Source organism: Chaetura pelagica, unplaced genomic scaffold (assembly GCF_000747805.2).
Source record: "Chaetura pelagica isolate M959 unplaced genomic scaffold, ChaPel_1.0 scaffold90, whole genome shotgun sequence".
NCBI classification, from domain to species: Eukaryota; Metazoa; Chordata; class Aves; order Apodiformes; family Apodidae; genus Chaetura; species Chaetura pelagica.
Window position 1 is genome coordinate 4185369 of NW_009953496.1, and position 19968 is coordinate 4205336.

Consider the following 19968-nt stretch of genomic DNA (forward strand, 5'->3'; position numbering starts at 1 on the left):
ATGTTACTTGGAAATGTTGGGAAGTCAACAACTATGGTCCTATTTCTCATCACTAATTCTATTTCTTTCAAAATACTGTTGATGCTTTCCCTCTTCTCAAATAATATATTCAAATAGATCCACAAAAAACAATTATTTTTTTTTTTAAAAAGAAAGAAGTATGTGATGTTAAAAAATATACATTTAATTATTTTAAGAGAAGAAGATTTGTGATAGCAGGAGACTAGGTAGTGCACTGAACAGAAGCATTAGCAAATGCTTTGTCCTCTGAACCTATACACTTCACTAGGAACATTTTAGTCATCAGTCATGTTCTGCAAGTTGAGTGACAGTGATGTTTTCCCAGACCGATCAATTTATTAAATGGGGATTTTATATCCCCTTGTTTATTGTAAAGTGTAGAACACAGGCTAAGTGGTTAAAAAACTTTTTTACAGATGAATATTGCATTTACTATTAGACTAGGCAGAAGTGAGTCAAATTGTTACATGAAGAAGTGTGTTTTTTCTGAGTTTGATTTCTTCATCCACAAAAGTGTTGTTCGAAACAATAGAGATGGCATGTTTCCATAACTGAGCAAGCTTTTAAATGTAATGCAATGATGGCTGCACAATAATTATCTTAGTGGTTGTGTTGTGTGTCTCAGTCTGTAAGCTATGACCATTTCAGGTAAATTAATAGAAAAACCCAACTTACTAGGCTTTAGGCGAGGGTTTCCAACATGGTGAGGTGTTTTGTAAAACATAATTCTCTACAAATTAAATCTATTCACATGCATCTTCCAGATGAAAGAGAAATGTTAGTGAAATAAAGATCAGAAAGTAACATGAAAGAGAAATGAATTTACTTTGTTGCACCTATTAATGAAAATATGGACTCTCTGTGATTAGTTGCTGGAGAGACATCTACTAAATACTGAACAAAAAAAGAATTTCACCACAAAATTATTCTGTGGATGATTTCTTTTATCTACCATTGAAAATTATCTGGGACAGAAGTTCAATACAGTGAGATGCTTGGTTAATAAGCATGAATGAAATTGATTGATAATATTAAAAAAGAAAAGGAAAGCTAAAGAATTTGGTACTTCTGTCATGCTGCATTTGGCGATATCCAGTGAGGAAGGAGAGGGAGAGGGAAAGGGAGAAAGGGAGAGAAGCTATTCAGTTATACAACCCTATATGTGTGGGTCAGAATTTTAGCAAATTATTACAGTTTATGTACCAATGAGGGGTGGAAAATCATGATGTGGATACTCTCTTATACCTGAAATGGAAGCTGAACAGGCACATTTACAAGTACAATGTTTCAGTATATAGGAATTAAAATTTATGTCAGGAGTACAAACCACACACAATTCTTCAAATGTAAATGGATTTTTCAAGTGTAAAATCATATAATTAAAATTCTATTTGTCACAACAAATATATAAAAAACTTACTGGAACTGTTTGCTTGTTGTTTGTTGTCTTTTTTTAAATTCAAGTTAGTACTTTACATCTTCACCAGCAGTGAAGATGAAATCTTCAGAAATCCCTATGCTTTCTCTTGTTCTAAGAAAATCATCAGGCATGCTACAGGCTTAGGCTGTCAAAATAAACAGTTTTCATCTTTTCTGACTTAGTGTGTGTGCACTTTTGCAGGGGGGAAAAGGACACTCTTCAAGAATTTCAAGACTTCAAACAAGGATTCCGCTGCTAAGCGAACAAAACCTGTTTTAAATAAGAGTTTGGGGGGGAAAAAAAAAGCAGCAAAAAAATAAAAAAGGCAGGGAAAAAAAAAAAAAGGCAGCAAAACCCCTAGCTGTCACTTCTACTTCTGAGTGGTCAGTGATTCTTGTGCCTTTGAAACATGCATGGATCTTGTCACCTGTGCTCCTAGTTCCTGTTTTAAAAAATGCTACAAAACTGAAGTGTTGGATGAAAACAAGGATCTGTTAGACATCCTACAATGCAGTGTGACCTTCAGTTACAACCATTGCAAGAGCTTTGGAAGCAGAAGTACTAGCTTACACTTGAATTCTTACTTTACTTATTTTTCCAGAGAACTGGCATGGCATTATTTTATTTTGTTTAAGAAAAACAAACCTGAGAAACACAAAAGTTTTTCAGCCCTAGTAAATAATTCCATTAAATGCTTACTTACACATTTTCACTGAACACCTTCTCACTTCAGTAGGAAGGAAATGCACCCAACAGGAAAGCATGGATCTTCAAATCTTTATTTTGAGGATCTACTTGTAAATTAAATCATGTTCATGCCTATTTCTGTGGAGGAATGAACTTCACCCTCTATACACATAAGACCAAACTTTCACACCCCATGGGACTCCTGCACCAGGCTGAGAGACTAAGACACATGCCACATACCTGGGAGAGCCAAAAAGGCAAGAGCAGCTCATAGGCTGGGGATGAATAGTCCTCTGAGAATATGATTTTTCCTCTGCATATGGGTGTGTTGTAGGTTCCTGGATGACACAGGGATGGCTAAGCCTCATGCTTACCTGCCTAAGTACCTTTGAACCCAGGTTTCATGTAATTCCTCAGACCTTGTACCCACACAACCCTGCAGTGTCCAAGTGAACACAACAATGGCATTAGGGCTTTGCTTGAACTGCTGATGGACCTTGTGCATACCAGGAGTCATACATTAGTGAACTTTTTGCTCCATAAATGCACTAACCACAGCTCTAGAACAGAAAAGACATGCCTGTCATTCAGTTGGGTTAATTACTAATGCCATGGCTGGAGTTCAGCTCCAGATCAAGGCAAAAAAGAGGTACAAAACTACATGTACCACTCTATATGCTCTACATGTCCTTGTTCTGACTACAGTCAGGGAACCTCACCAGTACAGCTAAAAAGTGATTCAGTCAACCACCAAGCACCTACTTGGCTCTCTAGGCATCACTGGCAGTACAGGCTGTAATGGGAGCTTAGAGATGTACATACAAAAAACCACTGCTCCAACGGCAGTTTCATATCAGAGGTTTCTTCTTGCTTACGTCAGAATGACAGACACTACATGTTGAGATGAACCCAAGCACAACATTTTGGTTAGGGTTGCATACAATATATGAGCATGCAGAACATTTGTAAAGGAGTTGGTAAATCAACAAATTAGTGTTGCAGACTGCTGTGTTATTACAACAGTCAGGGTGAAAAATTGCATTTACATTTGAAAACTGTAAATATTAATTATATTTGTACATTTGAAACTGTATTTAAATTTTTAAAGTTATTAAAAACATTATGTCATTTTTTGGCAATGTGTCTTTTGAAATGAGCTGGAAGTTCCCATTAATATGAAATTGTTACCATATTGTTATATGCCTTTATGTATCAAATATCTTTTCCTGATTACATAAGAGATCATAACCAACAAATAAAGAAAATGTGTTTAGGTGCTCAGGAGAATCAAAGTTTAATCTGTAGTCCATAGAAATTTTAGAGTCATGTATTATTGTAGCTGTTGTTATTTTTGAAAGCTGCTATGATTTATTGCTCTAAACATATAATCACAAATTGAAAACATGGATTAGAATGTCTCCTACTTGACCTTTTCACAGATAACCCATAAATATAAATTTTAATTGTATGCATTCAACAGCCACTGATCAAGTTATATATTGTGAAAAGTATCATTTGAAATATTATTCCACCATACAAATTGCATAGTGGTAAATTTTATGGGGGTTTTATGCTAATAGGAACTTTACAAACCATTGCATAACCTCCAAGAATTTACACTGGGTGAGTGGTTGAAGAGGCATATGACGACTTCTGGTTCATTACTGGATTATTTTTGCACTTTAACAATATAAGAAATCCCCTTTGATATCAACTCTTCACCCAAAACAAATCCTGACTTTTATTTATTCATTCAGAGATGAGAAATCAGTCAGCTACTCATGCATAAAACTTTAAAAATGAATGGACAACAACAAAACCAAAACAAACACTTGCCTCTTTCTCTTGGTGTTTTATCCCTGTTTGCATTTGCAGCACTTTCACTCTTAGCTTTATTTTTATTTCTTCTGTGCACTGCGATCTCAGTGAAGACTAAGTTGTCTTTGCTTGGCACAAAGCAAAGCAAAAGACAGCTCTGAGCAGCAATGATTGAAGACAAATAATAGAAGAAAACATATTGTCTCAGTATAGATACTAAATTTCAGTATGGACTGCAGCCTATTCTCCCTTCTGTGCCTCATATGGTTGAGTCACTGAGGGAGAAAAGATTGCTTGCTCTTTCTTTCCAGTGTGTATATCTGCTGTAGGATCAAGCACACAAACAGTAAGCCCTTACACTCACACAAAGAATTCCATTAAACTAAAATTATACAAAGCTTACAAGGTAAAGCTCATGTATACTCTGAAAAACAGGTATCTCATCTATCACTGCACAATGAAGCCTCAAAAATGGCATATTAATTCACAAAGTACTAGATATTCCTAAATTTTGCTATGTTTTGGGTGAAGACTGAGAATTAAATAATTAAACAGTAATAAGAATAAATAACACCAAACCTATCAAATGTTAACAGCTTTATCAAATGCTTAATGTATCACAAAATCTGCATCAGAATACTATTTCTTATTATATGGTTTCTTAGGAGGACCTTTCTCAACAAATACGTTAAGGAGGACTGGTTTGTTGCAGTTAGGAGTACTTGCCTTCTTGCCCCACGACACCTGTATGTCATGTCATTAATAAAAAGCTCTTGGGACATATTAAGAAAACGTTCATTGGCATTGCTACAAATACTCAAATGGCTCTGATATCCCAGCACACCGGTGACCCTAAACTCTGTGTTTAGGAAAGGAGCACTGGGGGCTGCTTGAGGCTGACATAAATTTGCTTGCCTATCAGTTAAGCAGTCAGGTACGTGTATCCAACATGAGAGCTGCAAGGTGACCTGCCATGCTCTTTACGCCATCTGCAACAGCTTCCCAGCAGCTACTTTGCCTCTTTTTATTTTCTGCTGTAGCAGATTGGTGATTCTTTCTAACTTCTGGTTTCCTTAAAAGAAGTTGCATCAAAAATTACCTCCCTGGGTCCCTCTGTGATTTCTTTTAAGGAGTGCTTACTATTAGTATCATAAAAATCAAGTTTCTTTACCATTTTCTGATTTGTGCATAGGCCTGATGTTACTAGGTTTTTTTGCTACTTACAAGGCAGGGAAAATAATTAGGTGTCTCTATGTTTGCTGGCCTTATACTACTCATTAGAAAACTATTTGAAGCTCCCATTTATTGTAACCACATTGGTTCATCAGTGAACAAGAACACTTTCTGGGAATTATTGTTCCAGCTGCCCTAGAAAACTGCTTTCTATATAACCTTTATTTTTTAAGTTGAGTCTAAGTTATACTTTCCTTGTGATTTCTGTGTCCTTAACAAACTATGGCCTTCATGGAAAAGCACCACCTCCCTCTGTTACACCCATAGAACCAGGGTGTCCAATATGTAATTTATAGAATTTGCCCACAAAGCCTCTTCTAAATTATATTCATTTGAGATGCTTTTCCATGTACTTTCAGTCTCAGCCACAATATTTGTCTGCCTTTATTACCTTCTCAGCTGCTTGTCCTGTCTCTGGCCTCAGTATGTTGAGGTATGAATTTATAGTTCCTTGCTATTAACTCTTTCTGTAAACACTCCTACAGCTCACTAAATTGCCTTGCTTTGAAGCCACTTGATCCTCTCTCAAAGCCACGTGAAATATCTTCTACTTTCTGCATACCACGTCACCACAAAAGAGGCCATGCAGAAAACCAAATTAACTGTAAATACACAGCCTAGTACAGTTCTTTATGTAGACAAGCCATCTATCTCAGTTAATTCTTTGCAACTAGGTCACAGTAATGATATACCAGCATCCCTGAGAAGAAGTTTCATTTACTCTTCCTGGTTTTACTTTTCAGCCATGACTAGATCTAGTGTCTAGTCAGGGAGAGAATCTTATTATAGCAACACCCAGATGTGACACACGGCAAGGATTAAAGTGTTATCCAGCTTGTACATGCATAAGCAGGCTCCCTGGAAACAGAATTCAGACTGATATTTTCATTTTCAAGCCTGCATTTTCCTCCATCTGAGCAGTCAATGGAGCATCTTCCTTTCTAAGTAAGATCCAATTATAATGAGAGCTTGGATTGACAGGAAACATTATTATAACTGAATGAGCTGTCAAATCCATGATTAATAAGGTTTTTCATTTAGGTTCAACAATAGCAGCAGCAGACCACTGGCATATTATTATTCAATAACTCTTAACATTCATAAGAAGGTTTACTTTCTGTTTCAGAGGGTAGGAGATCTCTCACATTCTATGGGGCAGAAGTGCTTTCAGTATTTCCTGAGAAGATTTTATCTCCATGTTTTCTGAAGATGCAAACTAATGAAAAGCCATATGCAAAATCTAAGCCTGCTGTTTATAAGTCTGAGTTTCTCTTTTCCTTCTAGCTTCTGTATTTTTGTATCCATATTGCTATTGCTTGAACCATAAGAACAGAGAGGGAATAGCACAGTGTAGGAGGTTTGTAGCCTGGGTGTCCACATCACCAGATGATATCAGTACGGAGAATAAGCAGGAGGCAAACCAATACCTCTACAATCTGTCTCTGTTCAGTGACATGTAAAATAGCAGATAACCAGCAGATATTTCATGTTAACCACTGTGTATGTATGCATTTTAAAATAATGGTGTGTTGTTCAATCAGACCAGATTTTTTCTACAGTACACTACTTTTCATTTTTATGTGGGAGACAATGAGAGCAGAATAGTTATGAATTAGGATATTCACAAGGGGCAAAGAACATATTTAGAAATAAAAATCCTCCCCCTCAAAAAAAAGCCTACTTATAACAAAAATGTAATTCCCTCCATCCTACATAAATTCTGCTTTTCCATCCCATTTCACAGTTTGATAGAGGATAACTGGATATCCTATTTTTCTGTTTCACTAGGTCTCAATTTCACCTTCCTAGCCTTACCTCCTTAATCTGCTCTTCCACCCAAATGGTGGTGCTGCTCCATTACTGCAAGCAGTGTAAGTGATTTGGCTGGAAAAGCTGTCTGCTGGGGCTGACTCTGAAAAATAGCCTTTTAGTCTAGCATTCATTTATGCATCATCAGTTACATCCCACTACTTTTTATCCAAATATGATCTATCAATATAAAAATATATATAACCTGTACTGTAGCTGTCTGTTTCCTCATTTCCTTCCCTTGCTGACACCTTGCATGCTTGCACAAACTAACCTTTAACATGCAGCTTTTAGTTTAATGTTATCATCTGTCAAAGTCCCACAAACTGGGGAAATTTATGGAGGCAGTCTGAGAAACATCTGAGTTTCCATCCATAACCCTTCATGTCTTGAAACTACCTGCTACCATCTGTAAGCCAATGGGTGAACACAAGGCTTAAGACACTGGATATAGCACAAGAGATGGAAAAGGGAAGCACAAAGGCTGATGTCTACAATAAGAATAAACTACGAAGAGGCTAACAAAAGACCTTGCTTACAAGGGTGCCAGTGAGCCTCAAGGTTAACACCTTGCTGTGTTAAATGGGGCAAGTTCATACCTCTCTTCTTTTTTGTTCCTTCCTTATTCATATATCTACACTTCAGAATCCAGCTGTCCTAGGCAAGTCACCTGCTTTTTGCACCTCCTCTGTAAACTAACAATCAGTTGAAAACTTTCAAGTAAGGTTTAAACATCCTTGTGTCCAGGAATTTAATTGTTGTTCTTTTGATGTTGTTCTTTTGATGTTGTTATGGTTGCTCCTCTTGCAGTAGCCAATGCACAAAATGCTGCATACATGCAAAAATGGTGCTTGTCTCTATAAATGTTCAAGACAGGAAAATGAAGCATTGTGTCCCATTTCAGAGACAGGAGAGGCAGCTACAGGAACAAGTTGCCACCATGTAAATGAGCCTGGATTTACAGCTCATTAACTACTCCATGGCAACTGTCTGTGTGGTTATTGCTCCAAAGTAAATGTGAGGTAGCTCTTGACCCTTACTGAAAGTGAGGCAATGTATCTTGCATTTACCTGAGATTTAAGCATTCATATGAAGAAATTAATGAGCTGTAAATCCACACTCTTACTTCACACACAGCAGTTTCTTCATGCATCTTGAGGCAATGATACTTATGTGATTTGTCTGGCGTCACTGAAGATGCATGAGACAGAAGTGGGAATGTCAACCAGACCTATTGAGCTCCTGCAAACCCCACTCCTTGTGTGGCCAGAATTTTCTTGCAGAGTTGCTGCTCAGGTGCTTAGCACATCTTCCTTCAAATGAGAGCAATTCACGTGCAAACTCAGCCACTTTTTTCCTCATTAATACTGCAGAACATGCATATACCACTTATGCAAAACAGATGGAGTGGTAAAAGTAGCTCTCAGATACAGTTTCTTGATTTCACACAGGAAATATTATTTAGCTTCTCAAAGAGACTTTAGTTTAAACATTAAAGTAAGTGAAACTTCAGGACTAGTTTTATCCTGTCTTATTAATTAGATTTTAACTCAAGCTAATCCAGAGTCCAATTTACCACAGAGTCTGAGAGGTCTTTAGTGATCTCTGCTGTCCATCAGGATGGTGCATGGCATGTCACAACCTAGCAAAGGAGTTTCTTTCTTTTCCCTTTTCTAATATTTTTTAATCCAGGAACTCCTTTCAAGTGACACTCTACTAGGACTCCATCACACTAGTTCAGGTGGACGGTTGGTACAAACCACTGCCTACAGCCATTGCAAGCCTAGGATCATTGCTCTGATTTTTTTAGTAGCACTATGGGAATCACAGCAGAATAGAATACCCTGTGCCTCCTCAAATCTCTTGCTACTATCTGCTAAAAAAAAAAATAATAAAATAATTCTGAATCACAGCGTCACAACATATTGCCATTTAAGATATTTACCAGTAAAATTACCTCATGTCCTGAGCTGGAGCAAGAGCATAATGCTGCTAAACACCTTGACAAGTTCAGTGTAAATTATACATCTCTATCCATAAGGAAAGGAAAATCATTTTCTCAGTACAAAAATTAAATAAATTGGACTTCAAACATTAAAAGGTCCCTTGTATAATGATTGATAAATGTCATTATTCACTTCATTATCACCATATTTTTATTTCATGTCTATGGACTAACACATTCAAAAAGCAGAGAGGGAAAGCCCAGGAGTCTTTATGAGTTTTCATGGATTTGATGAGTCTCTTCACAGCACTTTCTGTTTCCTGATAATCACTCAGTTCCTCACTGCAAGGACTCTCTGGAAAATGTGTGTCATGCCTACAACAGGTCCTTTGGGGTTTGACCTGGCTGTCACATTGACAGCACATTTCTCATTTCATTTCTTGGGGCAATGAATTTCAAAGCACAATCCCAGCCTTCTGGGATGCTTCTGCTTCCAGGATGCCCTGTTCTGACAGTACTGAAAAAGCCTGAATTTCATGAAGGGATGCATAATGTAAATGGGCAATGTCAGAGCTTTATTTTACATTGACCACATACAACACTTTACAGACTCTAAGCAGCATTTATTTTTTTATTTTTTTTAGCAGAGGCTGCATCAACACTAGTTGGTCAAACTTTGCCTGTAACCACGCCTGGGCTCAGTTTCAGCCTATGCCAACTAGTGTTTTCCAAAACAGTTCCCAGGCATGGGCTGGGCTTTACAGCTCCTCAAAACCCCTTCCTAGTACGCAGTTTGCAAGCATCCCCACAAATAAGGAGACTGAAAGGGTTACTGGCAGAGATATCAGCCACCTCATGCCAGTTGGCCTTAACAGTCCAGAAAAATCCCTGAAGGTGCTTAGGCAGGGGTGGAATCAGAGAGCCTGGCAGCTGCCTGGAGTTCCAGCAGTTATATCTGTGGGAGCCTCGGGAGCTCCAAGCAGGCGCTGTCCTGAATTGAAGGAGTACAGGGACTGTGTTTCCTGATGGAAACTCACTGTGGTGTACATTATCTCTGGCCAGTTTAAATAGGAAAACTCTTTGGTGGCTTCTGAATAGACTACAGTGCTGGCCATAATAGGTAGCACTTCATTGACCAGCTACCCATGAACTTAGTTTTCCAATCTTTTTGCCATGAGAAGGGTAAATGATAGAATATTGCCTGGAGAACCACATCACGAGAAGACAGGCTGCTTGGAACCCCAGCTGAAGAAAAACATTTCAGATTCCCTCCCCATTTATATTTCTGTAGAGTTATTCTGCTAAAGTGCTTTCTAGAATTCTGGATTTTATTTTTGCCTTTTTGTCCCACTTAATAATTATACACAGTTATGTGATTTTGTTATATTATGTGTTTTGCTATGTTTTATACTTTCTGCAGGTGAGAACAAAATGTGCCAGCGAGTCCTCCCCTCACTGGCATCAGTGGCTTTCTGCTCACACACTCTGTGCAGGATTGTCCTTTTTCTTATCAAGGGTCCCATATTTTCATGTGATACATTTTTATGTTTTTTTCTTCCAGGCATCCTTTTTATTTTGATATTTCTTTTATCTCTGTTCTCCAAGTAATTAATTTTTAGCTCTAAATGAAGCAATTTGCTTTTAGCCAGTTGGCATTTTCATCAATCAGCATATCCAAATGTTCATCTGTACCTTCCTTAATTTCATGTGCTGTATCAGTACTTCCTGTAGCAGTAATGGCTTTCTGCAATGAGACTTACACCTTAAATTGCCCTGCTAGTTTTTCAGGCAATTATCTACATCCTGTCCTTCTGGCAGGCACATTGCTGTCTTCCCCACTGTATTTTGGTGTTGAGAGTAACATCAATCCACAGTAAATGCTTACTACAGAGTTGATGTTTCTCTGTGGAAATTTTAAGCTTTTAGCGTTGTTTAAAAGAGAAAGTGGTTTTAATGCCAGCTCTCCATACTGAGACTATCAGGAAAAGTCCAGTCATTTATCAGCTGGGGCTTTAGAGTTTCCTGCTCTTCTAACTCCTCCCTGTTGGTTCGTACAGAATCCAAAGGGTACACAACAGTCCTTGACCCCCATCATCGAGATTAGACTGCTTCTAGATTAGATTGCTTGGTTTCTTTTGCAGAAAAACCCAGGACATGAGGTGGGATGGCACAAAAGCAAGCTTTAGCCCAGTATGGTGTCAGAATGCATATAGGGTTCCCAGAAAATGGTTTTGAGACCCCCAGGTATAGACACATTTACAAGGACCTCTGCAACAGAGCACCAGTACAAAGTCTTTCAGCTTGGGCTGTCCAACCTACAAGAGAATTAGATGGCTTGACATTTGTTAGCAGCTACAGCCAGCTTCAGTTTTGCTCCTAAAAACCTAGCTAAAAAACAATGCTCTGCTGAAGTTTGGTGATGATGGGGAAGGAGATGAAGACCCATATGTAAGTTGGGATGACCCTGTAGCTCCTACCCAATAATGCCATGGCCTTAGCTTCAGCCCACTGCATGAGAGAAGAGCAAAGGAGGCAGATGTGTTGGCAAGAAACCAGGAAGAGGAAAAGGCAAGCCTGTTTGAAAGCAGCCGAGTGAGGGGAGCTGAAGGGCAGTAGCGCAGGGGGACCCAAGGGATGTGGGTCTAGGAGAAATCAGACACGCATGGCACAGGATGGGTGTTAGGAGGAAAACCATTCTATGATACAGTGTGGACATGATGCTCAGAGGGACAAGAAGCTACAACACAAGGAGTTGGAGGGATTTAGGGCCTGACTCACCAGGCAAGGCTGAGGTGGGGGTGGGATTCTGAGAGGCTTCAAGAACTTGGCCTCAAAGACAATTAGGGGTGTTCTTTAATCTGTAAGGGCTGCACTTCCAGCCTTTCCATGCTATTTGCTAGGGACTTAGAAAGCTATTGGAAAGTGTCATGGAGAAACAGTACATGGGATATGGGAAAGGAAGGGGAGAGAGAGGGTGGAAGTTGAGACACCAGGGAGAGGGAAACTTTCTCTTCAACGGGGACAGAGAAACAGAGGAAGTGAAAGCACAGCTGCAGCCTCAGCAGCCACAACACTGCTCCTGTCAGAGAGAAAACCCCTTTCTTATATTTGCATATCTGCATTTTTACCTCTTTTAACTCTTCTTCCCTCATTTCCAGTATTCCTGAAGTCTGTTCTTACTTATTCCTTCCTGGCTGTCTTACATTCATTTTCTTACATGTATTTATTTGAGAAGGTTAGTTTCTTGCTACGCAGCAGAAATATTTGTGTTTAATCTACTCTATAAAGGCCCTAAAACCATGAAAAAATGCTCTGGAAGCAGAAAAGAAACAGTTAGAAGGAAGGAAAGGAGGCACTGCAGGAAAACTCATTTACTGAAAAATGCAGCTTATGTCTTATCAATTTAATTCCAGATAAGTCTTCATTTTGCTGTGAAGACAGATGTGATAAATATGTTAATGGCAGATTTCGATAGTTGAGTTTGTAGAACTGCAAAGCCAGATGGAACTGATAATTTTTCTTTAATTTTAATTTTGTAATAAAAAGCAAGAAAGCAAGAAAGTTCCTGATATCATAACACTGTAATGACTTTTTGAAGGATAATGGACGTTAGCACAGAATGATGATTAACTATCATGCCTTGATACTTAATATTTTATTAAACTCCTGTTTCCCTGGCTGCAATTCTCTCAGCTTTCTTGCCAGAGCCAAGCAGATTACTGTCTGTACCTGAATTTTCCTGTTCCACATTCATAAAGGTATTTAGTAGCAATCCTAAGCTGGTGAGCATTTTACTAAATTCTACTGTTGGTAGGCTGGGTACATGCCTAAGCAAACAACTGAAAACGGCATTGGATGGAGCTAATCTCTTACTGTTTATCAGGAGCCAAATATTGCCTTTTTTAATTCCCTAAGCAGTGAATGCAGTTCCTTCAGGGTATTAGGAGTATCAGGACTAAACTGTGACCTTCCACTCCTTGATTATGATTCCCCCAGTATTAACATGTACTTAACAATATCTGGTGTAGGCTTCTCTTTGATTGTTTCAACTTAGAACAAAGCCACTGAGGGACGTATTAACACCTTCTTAAATCTGTAGGATATTAGTTGCTTAAAATGATAGGCAAAAAGGAAGCTAGAAAACTTTTGTGGCTTGAATTCCCTTGAAGAGGAGGAAGCAGTAGGTAGCAGGAAAAAAGCCTAAGACAATTTTAGGAAATTTTTTACAAGACTCTTGAAAACCACCTGAAATCTTACTCTGGAGTTACTAAGTGAAAACTTGGTATGTTATATTCACTGTGGTGGTTCTAACTGTGGAAAGAACAGGCACATCTGGTTTGTTCTTTCTAAATTAATTTTAATTTCAAGAAGATAAGGTCCTGACTGCTTCCTCCCATGGGAATCTCTCCAGGAACAACTTGGCAAGGGAGTGAGGACCCCATTCTCAAATCAGTTGCATTAACTTCCAGGGCTTTATTAGTCATTCTCTATTTCTAGCCAAGCTCACAAATCAGAAACTGATTGGCTTTAACTGTTTAATTCAATGTGACAGTTAGAACCCCCTGAGGACTTTATTCCAATTATTTCAGTGAGAAAAATGTCCATTTCTTGTGAATGATTGCTTGTATCCCACTATTTACCGTTAGACAAGGGTACAATCATTGTTTTGTCACCAGTATACTCTGTTGGGCATCCTTGTGGGTAAATGTGATATTGGTTATTAGATAGATATCTGCTACTTGTTATTGATTCTTTTATGAAATAGATATCTGATATCTTAAATACCATATTAATTAATCACTTAACACCTACCATTTTGTTCATTTGTTTAGTTTGCCTATATTCTCTTGGGGTTTATCTTTGTTTATTCAATTAGTAAGTAATACAAATTGCAAACATATGTGGTCTGGATGTTTCTTGCCCAAATAAAATGATCAGATGAGAGGGAAAGGGAAAGTCTGTATTATACTGCTGAGAGGAGAGAAGAGATCCCCAGGCTCTGGAAGTGCAAGCTCTGTCAGCAGGAGCCAAGCCAACTTAATTAGTCCTGTGCAGAGACTAGGCAGAGTGCTTGGCTAATGCAGCTATACTATGTTTGAGAATTCATCTGTTGTCTCTGGACTTTGTTGAACTGTGCAAACATCCACGTCTCTGCAGCACTGCACCTTGCACACAAGCAAAAGCAGTTCTTGCGCTCATCTAAGGTCCCATTCTGTACTGGCTGCTAATCTCACATAATTCAGTCACTAAAATGACAGTCAAAGACACACTGTATAGTCCTGCTCCTGGCCCTAGTGTTCCGTACCAAGGTCAGGGAACAGCAGGCAGAGACAGCTGGAGCCTCTCTGCCCTCACAGCCTTGCTGTGAGCTAAGAGGCAATCAAAGCACAAGCCTTAGCTAGAGGTGACCCACCCTTACAGAGCATCCTGAGGTATTGGCATAAAACAGTCAGATATTAGACCTCTGCGGACTCATGGAGCAGCAACATTTAATCCTGGAGCACCAAGCCAAGCAGAGTTTCCCAACTGGTGGGCAAGGAAGCCATTCACCACCCTCCAGGAAGCAGCCAGTGCTCCCTAAGCACCAAGCAGAGAGCTACATGCAGTAGGAACATGGCAATTCATGCAGCACTAAAGCTTCTTCCAGGCTGTCACTTTGTCAGGCTTAAGTTTGGCTCATTAGGATGTTCATTTGTTATTTATGCAAATCCGTTTATGCATAGTCACAAAATATGCAAAAAGAGACATTTATCAGTTTGGCACTATCTCCAGCTTTCTGAACCCTCAGACATCCCTGATACATGTAGAAGAAAATACTGTCTCTCCTATGCCACTGCTGGCATAGAGAGGCCAAGGCAGAGCCTATCAACTACTATCCACATCCTCTCAGAGGATTCACAGTGCTCAGGTTAGAAGAGATAAAGCATTCTGTCTGACTTTAAACCTATTATGTTCCAGCTCAGGGTGTTTAATCTTATGAATAAAGGATCTCTACTTGTTTTACCTTTCCAGGAAAGGAGACTTATGAATCTGCATAACTCTATTCTGACTGTACTTTATTATTTATTGATAATGAGCATGTGACAAAAAAAAACGTCCTCTGGAACAGTCTGCTTAAATAAGTTTCTTTGCTTGGACAGCTGCAGTCAAAGGTCACTCTCACTCATGAATGTGCAAAGGCACCTCAGGTCTTCACTCTTCTATGTTTATTGCTCTCTCCTCACCTGAGGAAAATATTATCTTCTGGGTGAGTCTAATCTAGAATCAGCATCTACCTGTTGCTCTCCACACACAACCATCAGTAACTGCAGGAGGTCTGAGTCCTCCTGACAAGGGTACAAGTCTACCAGAAACACAACTTTAGGGAATTCTTCCGCAGTCCTGGACCCCAAACCAGTACCAGGCTGACAGCTTGTCTATTAGCTCCAGGGACCAGTTTCTCACGTGTCTCCGCTAGCCTAACAAGATAGCTTATTGAAGCTGTTATGAGGATCACTGTACAAACTAGCAGAAAAGAAGCTTCTGTAGTACAATTAAAGACAGAAGAAAATGACACAGCTTCTTGTTATGTTACCCTTTTCTGAGGGACCTGCCTTACCCATTAATTTCTCCTATGGTCTGTAGTAACTGCCTCCCAGGACCCATGTGCAGCTGTGGACCTGCTTGTGGCCTTGGAATTAGCACTGAAAGGAGGAACAAACACCTCCAGCAGGCAAGGAGAGGCACTCACAAAGCCTCCCCTTCTAGAGTGCCAACAATTGAACCTTAATTTGATAGCAACACAACAAACAAATTTCCCTGACCTCCCAAAATATATTTCCATGTGTTACATTGGATTTAAAGTGCAGCACAATCACAAGCAGAGACCTGAAACTATTTCCAATGTTTTTTCTTCTCCTGTACAGAATTTGCACATAAGAGCAACTGCAACCTAAGTTAAATACCTTCTGGACTGTCTCTCTTTGAAGTCCACCAAAGTGCCTTTCTTTGGTTCTTTACCAATATATGCAAGCAAATCGTGTTCTGCTGACCCTAGTCAGCAACTAAGCACTCACCCAGCTGCTCGTGCCATCCCTCTTGTCATTTAGATAATGAGGAAAGAGGAGAAAAAAACCAAAACAGTGATGCAAAAGCAGCCACTCACCACATCCCACAAGGAGCTATGACCACAGTACTAGACCAACCAGCCCCTCAATTCTTTATTGCTGAGCACAGCATTATATGTCATGGATGTCCATTTGGTCATTTGGGGTCAGCTGTCCCATCTCTGTCTCCTCCCAACCTCTTGCCCACCCCTAGCCTACTTGCTAGGGGGGCAGCGTGGGAAAAAGAGAAGGCTTTGACTCTGTGGGTGCACTGCTGTGCAACAGCCAAAACACTGGTGTGTTATCAGTGCTGCTTTAGTCACAAATCTAAAACACAATATCTAAAAGACTACTGTGAAGAAATTAACTCCATCTCAGAGAGACCCAATAACAAAATTAATGGACAAATACATTGTCTTAGATTAACCATGAAGAACATTATCCTAGAAGAGGCATTCATTTTTTAACATCAAGTGCTCTTCTAAAATCCTTTATATTCCAGATCTACTTGCTACTTGGGTAAGTGCAAAATCATGTGCTCAAAAATATGTATGCAACTTGATTTTCTATGAATTTAATTCTGCTGGTTCCAGCTGAGCAAAATTAGCATCATGAAAACATATACTTCACCCTAATAAAGATTTAGGCACAGCCACTTCAAGTCTCTCCCTTCACTTTTGCATTTGTGTAGTAAAGGATTATCCATGCAAAATTTTAAAGCCAAGCTTTCTGCTGTGAATCAGCATGTTTCCATTGTTTTTCAGGGATCAATTAACACACACTGAAGATTTTAGTCATTGTTGTCTATAATGGCTAATTTGCCTATTTTGGGAAACTGAGAGCCATTTGTGTACATGTCACAGGGTACACCAGTGAAATGAGGACTATAAATGGACAAAATATGCCTGTAAAATATTCAAAGAGAATTGTGATACGTTACCTTGGGAGTCTGTAGCACATCAGACACACCTTGCTCAGGTACTGCAAAATCAGATTTTGGTGCAAATGTTGTTGGCTTTTTGGGAGGCCTGGGGGGTGGATGAAGGGTTTGGTTTTCATATCTTCGCACCATATAGTACTGCTCTTGGCTGATCTCTTCCACTGTTGTCTTAACCACAGGTGGTAAAACTGCCTGGATATCTTTGTTTAGCAAATGGACCGACAAGTTCAAGCGATATACAGGAATTTCCCAGCTCTCCACTAGATTGCTGGCACTACTGACCAGCAAATAGGAGTCTGTGATTTCTTCTTCAAACTTCAGACCAGGCACAGCAGCCAAGACATCTTCCTCAACAGAAAGGTCCCTCACAGACACTTTGACATTAAAAGGTAAATGAAATTCTTTGCAAATCTCAGAAAGCTGGTACTGTTTCTTGTCGTGAATCACTTCCACAAAGCCACCTTCCATGTACATAGGGAGGAGCACTTTCTTATACTTATCACTTAGTATTTGTTCACAAGCTAAACTGTCTATGCATTTCTCTCTTCCCTCATACAGAACTTCATTAGTCTGGCATTGCGGAATTAGAAACTGATCTCCAACTGAAACAGAAAAAAGCTCTTTATGAGGGGAATCAAAGGCTTTAGTTGCTACAACATGAAGTTCCTCCTTTTCACTTCTTGCTATCTTTAAGTCATAGGCAGTTGGAAACTCCCGAGGCCTTCTCTTGAACTTCCCTTTGTAGCTCATAGGTATTAAAAAATGTCTTTTGGGGGAATCACTTCTGATCTCAGAGGCTAGGACTCTTGTTGCCTGGTACTTTTTGTAGATTATGATCTCCTTCCCTGTGCACAAGAAGTTATAAGGTTTTTGGCTTCTTGAAGGTCTTTCCATGATCTCGGCAACCATAGGAAATTCCTGGCTTGTTCTTTCAAATACATCTTCCAAAGAGAGTGGCTGAAGGAAAGAGCTAATATCATAACAGTCAGTTATATCCTTGACTTCGACATCTAGATCTGAGAGGATACGAACAATGTCCTTTCGAACTGAAAAGGAAAAGAAATACATTGATTATTGTTTTCACACTGACTTTGGAATAAAATACATGTCCTGTTGGCCAGATACTAAAAGTACCTTCCCTGAAGTGTGTACCTCCGTATGTTAACATGCACAACTAACAGGGCCAGTCAAAGTCTAACTGTTATAAGTTGAAATAGATGGCTATCAGACATGCAGAAAACCTCAAAAAGGAAGAGAGAAACAAGACAAGTGAGAATAAGGTGTGCAAATAAACAAAAGTTGAAGAAAAAGGAAAGGGAAAAAAATCCAGTTCACAAGCTTTCTCACAGCATCTCCAAGTTTAATCAGCTCTCTGTCTTATCAGCCTCTTTTTCTTGAGTACAAGACGTATTTATACTATCTTCTTTCATAATAACTTATGGTTTCCGCAAATAAATGGATGGGGAAATATTTTAAATAAATAAACAAATCAACAAACAAAAAAATGAACCTATCAACACCTATTGCAATGGCCAGTCTGGGACAATTAAGATATTTTTATATTTATAAGAATAATGAAAATATCTATATTTATTAGAAAATAATATAAAAAACAAACAAACAAACAAAAACCCAAAATGAACCCTAGAAAAGACCAAAATCTTGTATAACAAAGTCTAAGCTTATTATTAATGAATGAAGAAATTTCTGCTCTAATGGTTCTCTGTGGAAAACTTGAATCTTCTGTAGCATGTGGGTTTTATTCACTGTCAGAACTGAGCCATTGCATTTAACAGTCTGATAAGAAACAACTCTTCTATCACAGCTGAACTTGCAAAATTTTGGATGCAAAACTTCCAAGCACTTCCAAGCAATGCAATTAAGCTTGGGTTAAAAATTTGTCTCTGGACCGGCACCACCACAGATCACTGACCAGGGGCAGTAAAATTTAAGAAGCAAATAATATTTAAAGACTCTCTTCAGTAAGACTCATTCTGCATTGACCTGCACACAAGGATAGTATGTCCTGGATTCACATTCCCGTGTGTCCTGGTTTGAGCCAGGATGAAGCCAATTTTTCTTTTTGCTGATTTTTTTTCCTTCAGTAAGTTTTCTTGTAACTAGCAACCGTGTGTTCTGCTAGGCTGATAAGACAGTGGAATGTTTTTCTAACTACTGAGGCTTCAAGGCTGCACCTGCACTCTGCCAGCTCAGACACTATGGGGAGATCTGTGACCCCCCCCCGTAGGAGGCTGAGTTAGATGGACAGCAAAATTGGCCAAAGATATTCCATTCCATATATCTACGTAAGCTCAGAGGAAGGTCAGAGATCACAGGAGACAACTTCCTTCCTTCTTCTTCTCCCCTTCTCTTCTGTCCATGGCCGGCGTCCGGGGAGGACTCTGTTCATCCATCATCGTCGATCCTCAGGCTTGATCTCTCGTGACCCCCATAACTCTCTGCTTTCTCCAGCAGCAGCTTCGGGATTCCTCGGGACTCTTCCCAGTTCAGGGAAGTGCTGTGGGAGTTGCTGGGGTGGGGGGAGGCGAAAGGCTTTTGCCCATTCCTGAACATATCTGTACATAATTGTATATATTTTCTTGTATGATTCATTAGTGTTTTAATTAAAGCTGTGTAGTTTAGTTTTCAATCCAGCCAAGTCTCTCTCTTTTTCTCTCTCTCCTTCCCTACCTGGGTTGGGGGGAGGGGGGATCGAGAGCATTGTTGTCGGACCTAAGTCAAACTGTGACACCGTGTAACAGCACATATCAATATTTTATACTTTAAAATCAGTATCAATTGTATTTTATACGAGAGAGCTTTATGACAGTGATTCGGGATCTGTTTTTTACAACTCTACTTTTGTTACATTGACACCTACCTTCAGGTGACAAACATCGTCAGTACCACAAGGAAAAGTCAATAAAGGAGAAATGACAAGTCAAAATGAAAGTTTTCTATGAACATTTGGGGGAGTTCCACACATATAATTTGCTCATTATTAAGAAAG

General features: G+C 39.2%; 1 protein-coding gene across 1 annotated transcript in view; it reads right to left on the reverse strand.

The window, feature by feature from the left end:
- Positions 1–19968, reverse strand: part of THEMIS (thymocyte selection associated) — a 75988-nt gene that overhangs the window by 28266 nt on the left and 27754 nt on the right. The window contains exon 4 of the mRNA XM_009999117.1: positions 16959–18004. Coding sequence (XP_009997419.1) covers positions 16959–18004 — 1046 coding nt within the window. The remainder of the gene's footprint in view (positions 1–16958; positions 18005–19968) is intronic.